At 52.2% G+C, this 19,305-nt stretch overlaps 1 protein-coding gene across 2 annotated transcripts in view; it reads right to left on the reverse strand.

Moving 5' to 3' along the window:
* Positions 1 to 13,844: 13,844 nt before the first annotated feature.
* CUNH3orf18 (chromosome unknown C3orf18 homolog) overlaps positions 13,845 to 19,305 on the reverse strand; it is a 29,290-nt gene continuing 23,829 nt past the window's right edge. For both annotated transcript variants that reach the window (XM_088461433.1, XM_088461432.1), the window contains exon 5: positions 13,845 to 16,663. In XM_088461433.1, the coding sequence (XP_088317559.1) occupies positions 16,583 to 16,663 (81 nt within the window). In that variant the 3' untranslated portion in view covers positions 13,845 to 16,582. The remainder of the gene's footprint in view (positions 16,664 to 19,305) is intronic.

The raw sequence follows: 19,305 nt of genomic DNA on the forward strand, positions 1-19,305 counted from the left end.
CTACCACTACACCTCACTATAACACACAGCTACCTGCCACTACACCTCACTATAACACACAGCTACCTGCCACTACCTCACTATAACACACAGTGACCTGCCACTACACCTCACTATAACATACAGCGACCTGCCACTACACCTCACTATAACACACGGCTACCTGCCACTACACCTCACTATAACACACGGCTACCTGCCACTACACCTTACTAGAAGACACGGCTACCTGCCACTACACCTCACTATAACACACGGCTACCTGCCACTACACCTCACTAGAAGACACGGCTACCTGCCACTACACCTCACTATAACACACGGCGATCTGCCACTACCTCACTATAACACACGGCGACCTGCCACTACACCTCACTATAATACACGGCGACCTGCCACTACACCTCACTATAACACACGGCGACCTGCCACTACACCTCACTATAACACACGGCGACCTGCCACTACACCTCACTATAACACACGGCGACCTGCCACTACCTCACTATAACACACGGCGACCTGCCACTACCTCACTATAACACACGGCGACCTGCCACTACCTCACTATAACACACGGCGACCTGCCACTACACCTCACTATAACACACAGCGACCTGCCACTACACCTCACTACAACACACAGCGATCTGCCACTACACCTCACTACAACACACAGCTACCTGCCTCTACACCTCTCTACAACACACAGCGACCTGCCACTACACCTCACTATAACACACAGCTACCTGCCACTACACCTCACTATAACACACAGCGACCTGCCACTATACCTCACTATAACACACAGCTACCTGCCACTACACCTCACTATAACACACAGCTACCTGCCCCTACACCTCACTATAACACACAGCAACCTGCCACTACACCTCACTATAACACACAGCTACCTGCCACTACACCTCACTATAACACACAGCGACCTGCCACTACCTCACTACAACACACAGTGACCTGCCACTACACCTCACTGTAACACACAGCAACCTTCCACTACCTCACTATAACACACAGCTACTTGCCACTACACCTCCCTATAACACACGTCTATCCTTTTCATGTGACCACAGGCCCAAAGTACCTCTCCCCCTACCCCTTACCGGCCGTGCGTATGGTTCCACACCTATCTCACCAATGTCACTGTGTGCCCTGTGCAGAGACTGCTATGTAGCCTATCCTATTCATGTGACCACAGGCCCAAAGCCCCTCTCCCCCCACCCCTTACTGGCCACACACATGGTGCCACACCTATCTCACCAATGTCACTGTATGCCCTGTGCACAGACTGCTATGTAACCTATCCTATTCATGTGACCTCGGGCCCAAAGCCCCTCTCCCCCCACCCCTTACCAGCCACACGTGGTGCCACACCTATCTCACCAATGTCACTGTGTGCCCTGTGCAGAGACTGCTATGTAGCCTATCCTATTCATGTGACCACAGGCCCAAAGCCCCTCTCCCCCCACCCCTTACCAGCCACACACATGGTGCCACACCTATCTCACCAATGTCACTGTATGCCCTGTGCACAGACTGCTATGTAGCCTATCCTATTCATGTGACCACAGGCCCAAAGCCCCTCTCCCCCCAGCCCTTACCAGCCACACACATGGTGCCACCTGTCTCTTACATTGATGATGTCAATAAATTTTGTTATTGCTCAGCTTTAAGATGGAGATGGAGATGGAGATGAAACAAGGGGCAGGTTATTTCTAGGAGTTTCCGCTACAAAATGATGCAGTTTTCATGAGAATTGGTTCAGTCATTGTTTGCAGCAGAATGGAACAGACACAACATTCTCATTCCATTAGTACAGATATAGGAAGGTGTGCTTTCCGCAGCATTGCCCCATCAGATGGTGTTAGCCCATAGCCGTGTCAGGGAGACCCCTCTGCACACCTCCCACCTTGCCATATGTTACAAACACTTCTGCATTTGAAAAACTCAATAAATATTAACGGAGGAAACCCAGCGATACGGATAAGGGGTAAGAATTGCATCCTGTCTGCAAATATAGAGGCAGTTTATTGGGTAATTGACCATTTCTGAAGAACACTGACATTTCCAGGAGCAATCTGTAAAGCCCAGAACAGTTCCTGGGAATTAGCTGCATTCTAATGAATATTACTTCCTCCCATAAAATGGCGGCATCCATTGTATGCCAGCTACAGGTGCATTTAATTTAAGAGCTCTCCTAACCATCATCCATCTTGAAATAGCTAATTTACTGCTCTCTGCCTCCCGATTCTCCAACACTTGAAAAATAACTGTAATTGGTAAACATGCTGAATGTACATTAATCCTGCAGCAGACATTGTGTCTGATCCACCAGCGCCATCATGTGGTCATTCCGGGTACATACAGGCTTCCATGTGACTGCTGATGTCCCAGGCTGAGCCTTAAACACACTATCCCGTTGTGTACGTCCCTCTAGCACAGGCTAATCATTCTCTCGGGAGACAACACCTAACACACCAGCGGGGTTACATGTAAGAAACTTTTCGGCCGCCCTGATCTAAACCATATGACATGTATGTGCTGTTCTGTGTAACTGTTCTGTGTAACTGTCATAGACTCATCCTCAAAATTAATTTGAGAGAGATTGCGAAAGTAACGCATGTGCGACGCGTGTGGTGCAGTATACGGCGTCTGCGGCTGGGAAGCGTGTCATAAAATCACGTCCAGCAATAAGTGAGCCCCACAGCAGGTACACAGCTTGGCACATTAAGTATACATGGAAGATGTTTTACCATAGGAATGCTGCCCCTGTAATACACCACATACCCCACACCAGCTATAACCGAGCCCCCCCTTCCTGTAAAGCCAACAAACCCCCCCTAATGTATCACCCATCCCCTGTAATACAGCACACATCCCCTGTAATGCAGCACACATCCCCTGTAATGCAGCACACATCCCCTGTAATGCAGCACACATCCCCTGTAATGCAGCACACATCCCCTTTAATGTAGCACACACCCTGTAATACAGCACACACCCTGTAATACAGCACACATCTCCTGCAATGCAGCACCCATCCCCTGTAATGCAGCACACGCCCCCTGTAATGCAGCACACGCCCCCTGTAATGCAGCACACGCCCCCTGTAATGCAGCACACGCCCCCTGTAATGCAGCACACATCCCCTGTAATGCAGCACACATCTCCTATAATGCAGCACCCATCCCCTGTACTCCATCACACATCCCCTGTAATGCAGCACCCATCCCCTGTAATGCAGCACACACCCCCTGTAATACAGCACACACCCCCTGTAATGCAGCACACATCCCCCTGTAATGCAGCACCCATCCCCTGTAATCCATCACACATCCCCTGTAAAGCAGCACCCATCCCCTGTAATCCATCACACATCCCCTGTAATGCAGCACCCATCTCCTGTAATCCATCACACATCCCCTGTAATGCAGCACCCATCCCCTATAATCCATCACACATCCCCTGTAATGCAGCACCCATCCCCTGTAATGCAGCACCCATCCCCAGTAATACAGCACACATCCCCTGTAATCCATCACACATCCCCTGTAATGTAGCACACACCCCCTGTAATGCAGCACACATCCCCTGTAATCCAGCACACATCCCCTGTAATCCATCACACATCCCCTGTAATGCAGCACACATCCCCTGTAATGCAGCACACATCTCCTGTAATCCATCACACATCCCCTGTAATGCAGCACACATCTCCTGTAATGTAGCACACATTCCCTGTAATACAGCTCACACCCCCTGTAATACAGCACACACCCCCTGTAATGCATCACACATCCCCTGTAATGCAGCACACATCCCCTGTAATGCAGCACCCATCACCCTGTAATGGAGCACCCATCCCCTGTAATGCAGCACACACACACCCTGTAATACAACACACACCCCCTGTAATGCATCACACATCCCCTGTAATGCAGCACACACCCCCTGTAATGCAGCACCCATCCCCTGTAATGCAGCACCCATCCCCTGTAATGCAGCACACACCCCCTGTAATGCATCACACATCCCCTGTAATGCAGCACACACCCCCTGTAATGCAGCACACACCCCCTGTAATGCAGCACCCATCCCCTGTAATGCAGCACCCATCCCCTGTAATGCAGCACACATCCCCTGTAATGCAGCACACATCCCCTGTAATGCAGCACACACCCTCTGTAATGCAGCACACATCCCCTGTAATGCAGCACACATCCCCTGTAATGCAGCACACACCTCCTGTAATGCAGCACACATCCCCTGTAATGCAGCACACATCCCCGGTAATGCAGCACACATCCCTCCAGTAATGCAGCACACATCCCCTGTAATCCATCACCCATCCCCTGTAATGCAGCACCCATCCCCTGTAATGCAGCACCCATCCCCTGTAATGCAGCACCCATCCCCTGTAATGCAGCACACACACCCTGTAATGCAGCACACACCCCCTGTAATGCAGCACCCGTCCCCTGTAATGCAGCACCCGTCCCCTGTAATGCATCACACGTCCCCTGTAATCCATCACACGCCCCCTGTAATGCAGCACACATCCCCTGTAATACAGCACCCCCCTGTAATGCAGCACACATCCCTGTAATGCAGCACACATCCCCTGTAATCCATCACACATCCCCTGTAATACAGCACACATCCCCTGTAATGCAGCACACATCCCCTGTAATGCAGCACACATCCCTCCTGTAATGCAGCACACATCCCCTGTAATGCAGCACACATCCCCTGTAATGCAGCACACATCCCTCCTGTAATGCAGCACCCATCCCCTGTAATGCAGCACACATCCCCTGTAATGCAGCACACATCCCTCCTGTAATGTAGCATACATTCCCTGTAATGTAGCACACATCTCCTGTAATCAGGGCCCAAATTTTTTGGTAAGCAAGTATATTTTTTGGCGCCCCCCTATGCAGTGCCCCTTTTACAGTGCACCCGGTAGTGGTCTCCCCTGTGCAGTGCCCCCCAGTAGCAAGCCCCCCTTGTAGTAGTCCCCCCAGTGGAGGTTCCCCCCCTATGCAGTGCCCCCATTAGTAGCCCCCCCTTGTAGTGCCCCCAGTAGTAGCCCCCCCTTGTAGTGCCCCCAGTAGTAATCCCCCCTTGTAGTGCGCCCAGTAGTAATCCCCCTTGTAGTTCCCCCAGTAGTAGTCCCCCCTTGTAGTGCCCACAGCAGTCCCCCCTTGTATTGCCCCCCTTGTATTGCCCCAGTAGTAGACCCCCCTTGTAGTGCTCCCAGTAGTAGCCCTCCTGTAGTGCTCCCAGTAGTAGCCCCCCCTTGTAGAGCCCCCAGTAGTAGCCCCTCATTGTAGTGCCCCCAGTAGTAATCCCCCCTTGTAGTGCCCCCAGTAGTAATCCCCCCCCAGCAGCTGGGCGCCGACAACGGTGTGTTTGTGCTGACCGAACTCCGTCCGGTCAGCGCTACACACGCGGTGCAGCTGTGTCACAGAGACACAGACTGCCCGTGGCCTGCATGGTACGCAGCTGAGGCGCCCTCCACTATGTGGCGCCCTACGCAGCTGCTTACCATGCATAATGGGAGAACCGGCCCTGCCTGTAATCCATCACACATCCCCTGTAATGCAGCACCCATCCCCTGTAATGCAGCACACACCCCCTGTAATCCATCACACATCCCCTGTAATGCAGCACACACCCCCTGTAATACAGCACACATCCCCTGTAATGCAGCACCCATCCCCTGTAATGCAGCACACATCCCCTGTAATGTAACACACATCCCCTGTAATCCATCACACACCCCCTGTAATGCAGCATGCATCCCCTGTAATGCAGCACCCATCCCCTGTAATCCATCACACATCCCCTGTAATGCAGCACACACCCCCTGTAATGCAGCACACATCCCCTGTAATGTAGCACCCATCCCCTGTAATGCAGCACCCATCCCCTGTAATGCAGCACACATCCCCTGTAATCCATCACCCATCCCCTGTAATGCAGCACCCATCCCCTGTAATGCAGCACCCATCTCCTGTAATGCAGCACACATCTCCTGTAATGCAGCACACATCTCCTGTAATGTAGCACACATCTCCTGTAATGTAGCACACACCCCCTCTAATGCAGCACACATCCCTTGTAATACAGCACCCATCTCCTGTAATGCAGCACCCATCTCCTGTAATGCAGCACACATCCCCTATAATGCAGCACACATCCCCTGTAACGCAGCACACATCCCCTGTAATGCAGCACACATCCCTCCTGTAATGCAGCACCATCCCCTGTAATGCAGCACACATCCCCTGTAATGCAGCACACATCTCCTGTAATGCAGCACACATCCCCTGTAATGCAGCACACATCCCCTGTAATGTAGCACACATCCCTTGTAATGCAGCACACATCCCCGGTAATGTAGCACACATCCCCTGTAATGCAGCACACATCCCCTGTAATGCAGCACACATCCCTCCAGTAATGCAGCACCCATCCCCTGTAATGCAGCACCCATCCCCTGTAATGCAGCACCCATCCCCTGTAATGCAGCACCCATCCCCTGTAATGCAGCACACATCCCTCCTGTAATGCAGCACCCATCCCCTGTAATACAGCACCCATCCCCTGTAATGCAGCACACACCCCCTGTAATGCAGCACACATCCCCTGTAATGCAGCACACATCCCCTGTAATGCAGCACACATCCCCTGTAATGCAGCACACGCCCCCTGTAATGCAGCACACGCCCCCTGTAATGCAGCACATTGCCCCAGTAACTGCTGGACCCTAATAACCCTCCAGCCACCTGCTGCAGAGACAGTCAAATCAGCCGTGAGGACGTCGCAGCTGCACTGCACCTTGCACTCCGATTAAGTGGCCAACGCTGTCGCCATAGTCCCATAGAGACCAATGGGAGTAACTGCTATATATGGGCCTGATTCAGACCGGCTCGCGAGCGCATAGCGCTCGCAAGCGAGTCGATGGAGGGCCATTGCATACGCGCAGCATGCGCACCGCGCCTGCAAGAGTCCCGGAGTGAGAACTTCACGCTCCGGAGCTCGCTACAAGACGGGGCGGCTGTCGATGTTGATCGACAGCTCGCCCTTTTTTGTAGGCGGGGAGGGTGGCTGGACAAAAGGAGGCGTTCCCGAAGGAACGCCTGCCGTTTGTGGGCGGCCCTACTGACATCACTCGTGATGTCAGTAGTGGACTTCCTGCTCTATTAGAGCAGGAAGTCCACTCGGGCTTGCGAGACCTGAGACCCTACCACAAGGGTCCCCTCGCAAGCTGGTTGCAATAATCACGACCATCGCCAGGCCGCCCGCTAAAGTTGTCACCCACAGCTCAGCGAGCGGCCTTGAGGCCGGGTTTAAAAAAAAAAAAAAAAACGCCCTGATTCAGAGCGAATGCACGCAAATAGCAAGCGCCTCTGAATCAGGGTCTATGACAACAAATAGTGGTTCACATTTATTCTGGAGGAAGATGAAAACATTGATGAAGTGATATTCCTCCATCCAGCTGGTCCATCACCAGCCGGATGTTTTATGGATTCCTGTGGTAGATGTTCTGTGTAAGGTGAATCTGGTAACAGGTGGAATATATACCCTCTCTGTAATGGAAATACTAAAACTAAAAAAAGTCTTCAGCCAGTTCCAACCCATCAAGTAGCAACATCCATCCATCCAACTTGAAACCCAGTGTACATATCGCCTAAGATCCTGAATGTATCTTCACACCCAAGGCATCAATTATTATACCAAGTGTCATTACCACCTGAAACGGTCAGATTGAATCCCTGTGCCGATTTGGTGTGGAACGACCCTGTATGGTGTTCAGAGAACGTCACAACACCGCCTTGGAGAGGAGACGCAGCTGACCACACTGGGGGCGGGGCCATGACTCTTTGCGTCATTAGATAAATGGTGCCTCCGTGGGGGGATGGGACGGTGCAATTTTAACTTGATGCCCTCTAGGTGGACTCGTGATTCCAGTATTATCTCTCCAGAACCACCGACTCTTTCAGAGGTGCGGGGGACTATCCAAAAAATCTAGAGTATCCCACACCTTCCGGGTGAGTAGGTAAGTATGGTCCCATTTGATATGCATTGCCATAAAATGTGTAAACGACAGATTGGGATTTCTGCCCTGTGGCATGTTACCCTGTACCATCCTGCCCTGTGGCGTGTTACCCTGTACCATCCTGTCCTGTGGCATGTTACCCTGTACCATCCTGTCCTGTGGCATGTTACCCTGTACCATCCTGCCCTGTGGCGTGTTACTATGTACCATCCTGCCCTGTGGCATGTTACCCAGTACCATCCTGTCCTGTGGCATGGTACCCTGTACCATCCTGCCCTGTAGCATTACCCTGTACCATCCTGCTCTGTGGCGTGTTACTCTGTACCTTTCTGTCCTGTGGCATGTTACCCTGTACCATCCTGCCCTGTGGCGTGTTACTATGTACCATCCTGCCCGGTGGCGTGTTACTCTGTACCTTTATGTCCAGTGGTGCATTACCCTGTACCATCCTGCCCTGTAGCATTACCCTGTACCAGGGCCGTAGCTAGGGTAGTGCAGCCGGTGCCATCGCAAAGGGCACCACAGATCAGGGGGCGCTGTTTGGTCCTGTCAAATTTCTGTTTATTATCATTCTTGCTTGTAGCTTCCTCTTATTTCATCCCCAGCATCTCCTGGCCTCCCCTATCTCTTCCCTTGCCCTTCCCCATGAGGTCATGGCCCTCTCTCAGGTGCACTATATTATGTCCCTATTTATCCCCAGCATCTCCTGGCCTCCCCTATCTCTTCCCTGGCCCTTCCCCATGAGGTCATGGCCCTCTCTCAGGTGCACTATATTATGTCCCTATTTATCCCTGGCATCTCCTGGCCTCCCCTATCTCTTCCCTGGCCCTTCCCCATGAGGCCATGGCCCTCTCTCAGGTGCACTATATTATGTCCCTATTTATCCCCAGCATCTCCTGGCCTCTCCTATCTCTTCCCTGGCCCTTCCCCATGAGGCCATGGCCCTCTCTCAGGTGCACTATATTATGTCCCTATTTATCCCCAGCATCTCCTGGCCTCCCCTATCTCTTCGCTGGCCCTTCCCCATGAGGCCATGGCCCTCTCTCAGGTGCACTATATTATGTCCCTATTTATCCCTGGCATCTCCTGGCCTCTCCTATCTCTTCCCTGGCCCTTCCCCATGAGGCCATGGCCCTCTCTCAGGTGCACTATATTATGTCCCTATTTATCCCCAGCATCTCCTGGCCTCCCCTATCTCTTCCCTGGCCCTTCCCCATGAGGCCATGGCCCTCTCTCAGGTGCACTATATTATGTCCCTATTTATCCCCAGCATCTCCTGGCCTCCCCTATCTCTTCCCAGGCCCTTCCCCATGAGGCCATGGCCCTCTCTCAGGTGCACTATATTATGTCCCTATTTATCCCCAGCATCTCCTGGCCTCCCCTATCTCTTCCCTGGCCCTTCCCCATGAAGCCATGGCCCTTTTTTGGGTGCATTATGGGTCTGGTTCAGAGCCGGACGCTATTTGCGCTCGCTCGTTCAGAAAAAGGGGCTGGCTATGTAAATTAACCGTTCGCTCTTTGCGGTCTGTTCACGCCTCTATGTCTGAACGAGCGAACAAAACATGCGAACGTAATTTTGAAAAAAACGCCCCCTGGCCGCTCGCATCATACGTCATGTCCGCTATTTATTAGATTAATCGAGTACATCGGACGGCGTATGAACTGCTCGCTATTCTTGTGGTTGGCTTTCCTACCACAATCATGCGAGTAGTTCTGACTATAAAACAACCAAGTGACGTGGTTGATGACGCTGCTTTAGTAATTATGCACACCCTTAAAACGCCCGTTTTGACCTTTAAGCACGCCTGCGTTCGGATCTCCACTCCCTGTTTTCAAGCACCTTCCCCTGTTACCACCCACAAATGCCTCATCCTGTCACTCAAAATAGCAGGCATTCGCTATTTAACGAGCACACGATTTTCGGCCGCACTGACTGGTTCGCGCATGCGTATTAAAATCCGTACGCATGCACAGTTGAGCGAACATCGGTTCGAACGAACGAGCGGGCGCTTACGAGCGGCTCTGAATGAGACCCTATGTCCCTTTGAAAAATGAGGGGGGCACCATAAAGTCTAGTTACGGCTCTGCCCTGTACCCTCCTGCCCTGTGGTGCATTACCCTGTACCTGTCTGTCCTGTGGCGTGTTACTCTGTACCATCCTGCCCTGTAGCGTTACCTTGTACCATCCTGTCCTGTGGCGTGTTACTCTGTACCATCCTGTACTGTGGCGTGTTACTCTGTACCATCCTGCCCGGTGGCGTGTTACCCTGTACCATCCTGCCCGGTGGCGTGTTACCCTGTACCATCCTGTCCTGTGGCGTGTTACTCTGTACCATCCTGCCCTGTGGCGTGTTACTCTGTACCTTTCTGCTCGGTGGCGTGTTACTCTGTACCATCCTGCCCTGTGGCGTGTTACTCTGTACCATCCTGCCCTGTGGCGTGTTACTCTGTACCATCCTGCTCGGTGGCGTGTTACTCTGTACCATCCTGCCCTGTGGCGTATTACTCTGTACCTTTCTGCTCGGTGGCGTGTTACTCTGTACCATCCTGCCCTGTGGCGTATTACTCTGTACCTTTCTGCTCGGTGGCGTGTTACTCTGTACCATCCTGCCCTGTGGCGTGTTACTCTGTACCTTTCTGCTCAGTGGCGTGTTACTCTGTACCATCCTGTCCTGTGGCATTACCCTGTACCATCCTGTCCTGTGGCGTGTTACTCTGTACCATCCTGCCCTGTAGCATTACCCTGTACCGTCCTGCCCTGTGGTGTGTTACTCTGTACCATCCTGTCCTGTGGCGTGTTACTCTGTACCTTTCTGCTCGGTGGCGTGTTACTCTGTACCATCCTGCCCTGTGGCGTGTTACTCTGTACCTTTCTGCTCGGTGGCGTGTTACTCTGTACCATCCTGCCCTGTAGCATTACCCTGTACCGTCCTGTCCTGTGGCGTGTTACTCTGTACCATCCTGTCCTGTGGCGTGTTACTCTGTACCTTTCTGCTCGGTGGCGTGTTACTCTGTACCATCCTGCCCTGTGGCGTGTTACTCTGTACCATCCTGCCCTGTGGTGTGTTACTCTGTACCTTTCTGCTCGGTGGCGTGTTACTCTGTACCATCCTGCCCTGTGGCGTGTTACTCTGTACCATCCTGCCCTGTGGCATGTTACTCTGTACCATCCTGCCCTGTGGCGTGTTACTCTGGCTACACACTGTCAGATTGTTTTTATCGAGACGAGAAACGGGTCGATTGTTCAGCAAATCGCTGGCCCCTATATCTGTTCTGTACATTATACAATTTTCTATTAGAAGCTACCGATTTTCACCACACTCATTTTGCATAAGTACGCTCACAAGGAGGACGACATAGCGACAGGAAAACAGGAAATATCAGCAGATTTGGGCGAATGCGCACACACTGCTCGATATGGGGAAATCAAGGCCGCAATTTCCATTATTGGCCGATCGAACAGATAATCAAAAGAATGCATTTGTGGACGGTTTTCTAACCGTTTTAACAGCGAAACACTAAAACGATCGTTCGTACACACTATACAATAAATCAGGCAGATCCCCCGATTATTGGAAAATCGGCCTAATAACTGTATAGTGTGTAACCAGCGTGACACGCTAATTTACCAGTAACAGATACACTTATTGCACCGTCCATCTCTCACCTCCCTATGGCGTCAGGACAGCGGCCTCGTTAGGAAACCACTTATACGCTCCCTGAATGTCACCATCAATCTCAGAGTCAGTGACGTGGAATCATTGGAGACCGTTTCCTGACATCAGCGCCAGTAACTGCGGCCGTTTATAATATACCCAATAGGCAGAACATCGTCTCCTCATTAACAGCAGACATGTCGCGGAGGAAAGGTCCAGTCTATTCTATGCGCTATTAGCGGTGTAACCGTCACCTGCACACTATGCGGCATATTTATGCGGAAGGGATGAGACACGCGCCAAGTTTCGCAATGCGATATTTGAATACATTCCAGGAATGTACGACATAGCACATGTAGGGGCAGAGCGTGCGAGAAAGCTCCGTCCCTGCGAATACCCTCCCCACACTTCTCGCAAAAAGTACAGAGAGTGTCCATGCGCTGCTTCCAGCTACCGCTCACCCGTCTGTCACCTCCCCACAAATGTTTATCTCTCACTCCTGTGTAATTGTCCCTCCGCCTCCATCTGACCCCCTCTTCTATGTCCTCCCTATCAGATCTGACCCTGATGTCAGTCTCTCCTGTCTGTCCCTGCCCTCCCCTATGGAGAGAGACTGAGGGGTGCTATGGAGAGACACTGAGGGGTGCCATGGAGAGACACTGAGGGGTGCCATGGAGAGACACTGAGGGGTGCCATGGAGAGACACTAAGGGGTGCTATGGAGAGAGACTGAGGGGTGCTATAGAGAGAGACTGAGGGGTGCTATGGAGAGACACTGAGGGGTGCTATGGAGAGACACTGAGAGGTGCCATGGAGAGACACTAAGGGGTGACATGGAGAGACACTAAGGGGTGCTATGGAGAGACACTGAGGGGTGCTGTGGCTGAAGGCCCTGACAGGAAATAATGATACTGTCCTAACAGCGCTGGGGGGAGAAGACAGAAGTGAGGCTGAGCCTGGATCTCGGCCAGCTAGGGACTGCTATTGATCATCGATGGCTTGCCACCGATGGTTTTGACATTGATGATGAAGATCCGATGGGTCTCTGTCATCAATGGCACAGAGACTGGCAATGGGCTTAGGGCCTGATTCAGCAAGGAACACACAGGAGAGAACGCACGCGAACGATGTTTTTGCACTGCGCATGCATCGCACTGCGCGCGTGTGAAGTAGCCAGTGCGATCGGGTTATGGTACGCAGACTACACACAGTGTGTACGGAGACCCCTCCGATATTGACAGGTAATGCCGTTTGTGGGTGGTGAAGGGGGGAGGTCAGGCGATCGTAGGCGTTAAAACGCCGTCATAGGGGCATGCATAATTAAAGCAGTGCGGCGACATATGCAGATATACCGTAAGCTGCACAGAGGAAGCGGCCAAAATCCTGCGGCAGGTCAGGTCACCCACTATTATGCTAATGAGTCCGATGGTTCTCGATGTTACCGATGTTGCCGCTATCTTGCGTGCTGATCAGGCTGAGTAAAGGGAGATAGGCGGCTTAGTATGGGGCTGGGCGTCTGCCTCTTGTACTGCGGTCTCCGTGCGTATGCATTGATTAGCATATTCTCGCAGCGGCTGGGTGCGTGCGTCTGCTAACGTGCGTTCCTTGCTGAATCGGGCCCTTACCTTCCGTTCCTGACACTGAAAGCACGGAGCTTGGCTCGCCAAGTCCTGCCTCCCCCGATGTTTGTTAATGGTGTATATCATCGATGATTCCCTGCTGCCATTGATGTAAACCACTGATGGCAGGACAGGTGGAGACCATCGATGGGAGATCAGTCGATGGCCATCCCTACTGCCAGCCAGTGAGGGGAGGGGAGGGAAGGGGCCGAGGCCTCATTGCAGCTGCTGTAGGAGATAATGTAATAGATCTGCGCAGTTCAGCATTTCCCCCACAATGCTGCTCTGTGGTGATAACAGAATTTCTCATTACCCTTCCGGAACATCGGCTTATTGTGTAAACAGTTTCCTTCATTGTGAATAAAATATTTGACATGAAGGTCTCAGACACTGATCGGGCACTTGCTGCTACATCCACAAGCTTGTAGCCCTGCAACCTGGATTTGGTTATTCACAAGGCCGGCAATAAAGATCTGTAGGGTTTGCGGAATTTTAATATAGTTACAAACAAATATGAAATAATTATTCTGCCAATAAATAGTACAAATCGGCGCTGCCAGAGGATCCGGGTTGGCAGACCATCTTCTTCTTGGTTTGATACCAAAACTGCAGCAATGAATGAGTTAAAAATCTCGTCTTCCAATGAACATATTTACTTTTCTGTTGTGTCCAAACAGAACCTACCGACATAGACTCACATGACAGGGAACATGTACAAGGCTGCGACAGTCCTGTGTGTGCACTGCTGAGGGGCCAGGAATCGGGGCACTGATGGCACTGTGTGTGCACTGCTGAGGGGCCAGGAATCGGGGCACTGATGGCACTGTGTGTGCACTGCTGAGGGGCCAGGAATCGGGGCACTGATGGCACTGTGTGCGCACTGCTGAGGAGCCAGGAATCGGGGCACTGATGGCACTGTGTGTGCACTGCTGAGGGGCCAGGAATCGGGGCACTGATGGCACTGTGTGTGCACTGCTGAGGGGCCAGGAATCGGGGCACTGATGGCACTGTGTGCGCACTGCTGAGGGGCCAGGAATCGGGGCACTGATGGCACTGTGTGCGCACTGCTGAGGGGCCAGGAATCGGGGCACTGATGGCACTGTGTGTGCACTGCTGAGGGGCCAGGAATCGGGGCACTGATGGCACCTGTGTGTGCACTGCTGAGGGGCCAGGAATCGGGGCACTGATGGCACTGTGTGCGCACTGCTGAGGGGCCAGGAATCGGGGCACTGATGGCACCGGACACCCCAGGATGGACAGGAAGGTGTATTCTAGCATTATTAAGGCGTATGCCGAGGAAGGGGTCCTAGTGCTCAGCGGTGTAGTGTCAGCGTGGTCGTGTCCCCTCGGTGGTCTCACTACTCAGGGAGTGTAAGTATTATAGTCAGCGTTCAGTGGTGTGACCTGGCCAGGGAGCAGTCATACAGGATTACACAGAGAGACAGACAGGGTGTCATGCTGCGTAACTGTACAGGCAGCATTCTGCGCCACTAATTCGCCATATATGAACCGAAAAGTTTGCGGACGGCGCCGTATTGTTATGCGCACAAGTGCCTCTAACAGTCCTATATTTCTAGGAGATCACAATTTAGAGACCCCGCAAATAGAGCTGTAAAACCGCTTTCACCAAGATTTGTGGTTTATCAGACGCTATGGAAAATGCGCACAGGGGAAGTCGTAAAAACGTCACAGGGAACCGAACCTACTATCAGGTTAGAACCACCCCCTCATTCATTTCAACATCTCCGTAAAACTTTGCTCTTTAAACTCTTGAATCAGGAGATGCTGGGAAAGCGACCGTTGCATGCAGCACTTCACGTGCGTGAAGCGGTTTGTTCATTGGTTGCGCCGCTCTAAGAAAAACTTCTCCGTCAAGGGGAAAACCGCATCCTATGATACAGAAAAGGGGAGAGTAGCATCAGGATCCCCAAATTCCTTTTTGCTGAGAGGGAACTTAGGACATAACATTTACATGTGCTAAACCCGCTCGCCAGAGAGTACCGCCATTTATACCAGAATGCAGAGACCAGATGCCCTCACATAACTCCCTCAACGCCCCCAAACCATTTCCATCGGCTAGGGCTAACTAAGGCAGTGCCGCAGATGCTGACGTGTTTGGCCCATAAACTCTAAAACCCCCTTATAGCCAGATGGCACTGCACAAAGCTGATCACTCAAGATGCGGGTTACACTTTTGTGGTACATAAATTACTGTTGCTGTGTAATTCTCACGACAGGGCACCACGTTATGCTGTGTAATTCTCACGACAGGGCACCACCTTACGCTGTGTAATTCTCACGACAGGGCACCACGTTACGCTGTGTAATTCTCACGACAGGGCACCACGTTATGCTGTGTAATTCTCACGACAGGGTACCACCTTACGCTGTGTAATTCTCACGACAGGGCACCATGTTATGCGGTGTAATTCTCACAACAGGGTACCACGTTACGATGTGTAATTCTCACGACAGGGCACCACGTTACGCTGTGCAATTCTCATGACAGGGTACCACCTTACGCTGTGCAATTCTCACGACAGGGCACCACGTTACGATGTGTAATTCTCACGACAGGGCACCATGTTACCATGGTGCAAGTCTTCAGACAGGGCACCGCATGACACCGTATCAGTTGACACTGTGTAGGTCTCTCAGTAGGGCACCACGTGGCACTGTGCAAGTCTCCCTTTAGGGCACCACGTGGGGCTGTGTAAGTCTCCTGGTAGGGCATCACGTACCGCTGCGTGTCTCCCTGTAGGGCACCACGCAGTACTGTTTGAATCTCCCGGTAGGGTACCACGCGGCTCTGTGTAAGAAGTGTCCCGGTAGGGCACCCTGTGATGCTGTGTACGTCTCTTTTCAGGGCATCTTGTGGGCTATGTAAGTCTCCCAGTAGGGCACCTCGTGGCGCTGTGTAAGTCTCCCAGTAGGTCACACCGTGAAGCGTACTGTACAGATAGATATAATATAGTTATGCCTCAGAGAATCACAACCATCTGTGCGGTTACCAGGACAAATACAGGAGGCTAGCAGTGTGAGCGGAGCACTATAGCAGAGCAGTGTGACATTGTTGGACCCTGCAGCAGTGACTGGCAGGAGGTAGTGCCCCCACCGCCCAAGTTATCTCCCAGGGCACGGTGACACAGAAAACACGGTGAGTCACAGTGACACTGATCTCGCCCAATTCTAGATGTCACCCTGTATCACGCCGAATCCTCCTCAGGCGCTGATTGAGTTGGCAACATCGGTGAAAACCAGGCGGGTGGGTCTCTGCAGTGGGCACAGGCTGGTGAGAAGGACCTAAGAATGCCAACACAGAGGACAAGGGTCATGCGGGGCACAGAACATGTGTGTATATAACTATTCGCTATCAGTACAATAGCACAAAGTGTATCTCACCTACGCACAGAGGTGCAGACACAACAGCCATAAGACACAGGCGTAGGATCCCGCAACACCAGGAACTTTGCATAATCTCATTAGTAAACAGACATAAAATAAATCACTGAACATGAATCCTAGATATGGAATTAGGATGATTTTCACCCAATGTGATGAATTTAGAATGGACGTAGGTAACTGTCTGATGCCTTTCCACCTATTGTGGAACTACAAGTCCCACAATAATGAGAGAGACAGGTTGCCACTTGTGATATACAGCATAGAAGGTCATAGCTGAGAATAGCGCAGAGTCACAAACTAAACACCTCGTCCTATGATTTGCGTTATCCATATAATGTACGTAGGTAACAATGCAGAGAAAGCGACCATACGCCAGACAGATATGATAGGCTCAGTGATGTCACTGGCTCCTAGTGACTGGATAGGCTGCACTCTCAGTGATGTCACTGGCACCTAGTGACTGGATAGGCTGCACTCTCAGTGATGTCACTGGCTCCTAGTGACTGGATAGGCTGCACTCCCAGTGATGTCACTGGCTCCTAGTGACTGGATAGGCTGCACTCTCAGTGATGTCACTGGCACCTAGTGACTGGATAGGCTGCACTCCCAGTGATGTCACTGGCACCTACTGACTGGATAGGCTGCACTCTCAGTGATGTCACTGGCACCTAGTGACTGGATAGGCTGCACTCCCAGTGATGTCACTGGCACCTACTGACTGGATAGGCTGCACTCTCAGTGATGTCACTGGCACCTAGTGACTGGATAGGCTGCACTCCCAGTGATGTCACTGGCACCTACTGACTGGATAGGCTGCACTCTCAGTGATGTCACTGGCACCTAGTGACTGGATAGGCTGCACTCTCAGTGATGTCACTGGCACCTAGTGGCTGGATAGGCTGCACTCTCAGTGATGTCACTGGCACCTAGTGGCTGGATAGGCTGCACTCTCAGTGATGTCACTGGCACCTAGTGACTGGATAGGCTGCACTCCCAGTGATGTCACTGGCACCTAGTGGCTGGATAGGCTGCACTCCCAGTGATGTCACTGGCACCTAGTGACTGGATAGGCTGCACTCTCAGTGATGTCACTGGCACCTAGTGGCTGGATAGGCTGCACTCCCAGTGATGTCACTGGCACCTAGTGACTGGATAGGCTGCACTCCCAGTGATGTCACTGGCACCTAGTGACTGGATAGGCTGCACTCCCAGTGATGTCACTGGCACCTAGTGACTGGATAGGCTGCACTCTCAGTGATGTCACTGGCACCTAGTGACTGGATAGGCTGCACTCTCAGTGATGTCACTGGCACCTAGTGACTGGATAGGCTGCACTCCCAGTGATGTCACTGGCACCTAGTGACTGGATAGGCTGCACTCTCAGTGATGTCACTGGCACCTAGTGACTGGATAGGCTGCACTCCCAGTGATGTCACTGGCACCTAGTGGCTGGATAGGCTGCACTCCCAGTGATGTCACTGGCACCTAGTGACTGGATAGGCTGCACTCTCAGTGATGTCACTGGCACCTAGCGACTGGATAGGCTGCACTCTCAGTGAGGTCACTGGCACCTAGCGACTGGATAGGCTGCACTCTCAGTGAGGTCACTGGCACCTAGCGACTGGATAGGCTGCACTCTCAGTGAGGTCACTGGCACCTAGTGACTGGATAGGCTGCACTCTCAGTGAGGTCACTGGCACCTAGTGACTGCCTAGGCTGCACTGTCAGTGAGGTCACTGGCACCTAGTGACTGGATAGGCTGCACTCTCAGTGATGTCACTGGCTCCAAGTGACTGGATAGGCTGCACTCTCAGTGATGTCACTGGCACCTAGTGACTGGATAGGCTGCACTCTCAGTGATGTCACTGGCACCTAGTAACTGCCTAGGCTGCACTGTCAGTGATGTCACTGGCACCTAGTGGCTGGATAGGCTGCACTCTCAGTGATGTCACTGGCACCTAGTGGCTGGATAGGCTGCACTCTCAGTGATGTCACTGGCACCTAGTGACTGGATAGGCTGCACTCTCAGTGATGTCACTGGCTCCTAGTGACTGGATAGGCTGCACTCTCAGTGATGTCACTGGCTCCTAGTGACTGGATAGGCTGCACTCTCAGTGATGTCACTGGCTCCTAGTGACTGGATAGGCTGCACTCTCAGTGATGTCACTGGCTCCTAGTGACTGGATAGGCTGCACTCTCAGTGATGTCACTGGCTCCTACTGACTGGATAGGCTGCACTCTCAGTGATGTCACTGGCACCTAGTGGCTGGATAGGCTGCACTCCCAGTGATGTCACTGGCACCTAGTGACTGCATAGGCTGCACTCTCAGTGATGTCACTGGCACCTACTGACTGGATAGGCTGCACTCTCAGTGATGTCACTGGCACCTACTGACTGGATAGGCTGCACTCTCAGTGATGTCACTGGCACCTAGTGGCTGGATAGGCTGCACTCCCAGTGATGTCACTGGCACCTAGTGACTGGATAGGCTGCACTCCCAGTGATGTCACTGGCACCTAGTGACTGGATAGGCTGCACT

Source organism: Taudactylus pleione, unplaced genomic scaffold (genome assembly GCF_031769625.1).
Source record: "Taudactylus pleione unplaced genomic scaffold, aTauple2 ptg001046l, whole genome shotgun sequence".
NCBI lineage: Eukaryota > Metazoa > Chordata > Amphibia > Anura > Myobatrachidae > Taudactylus > Taudactylus pleione.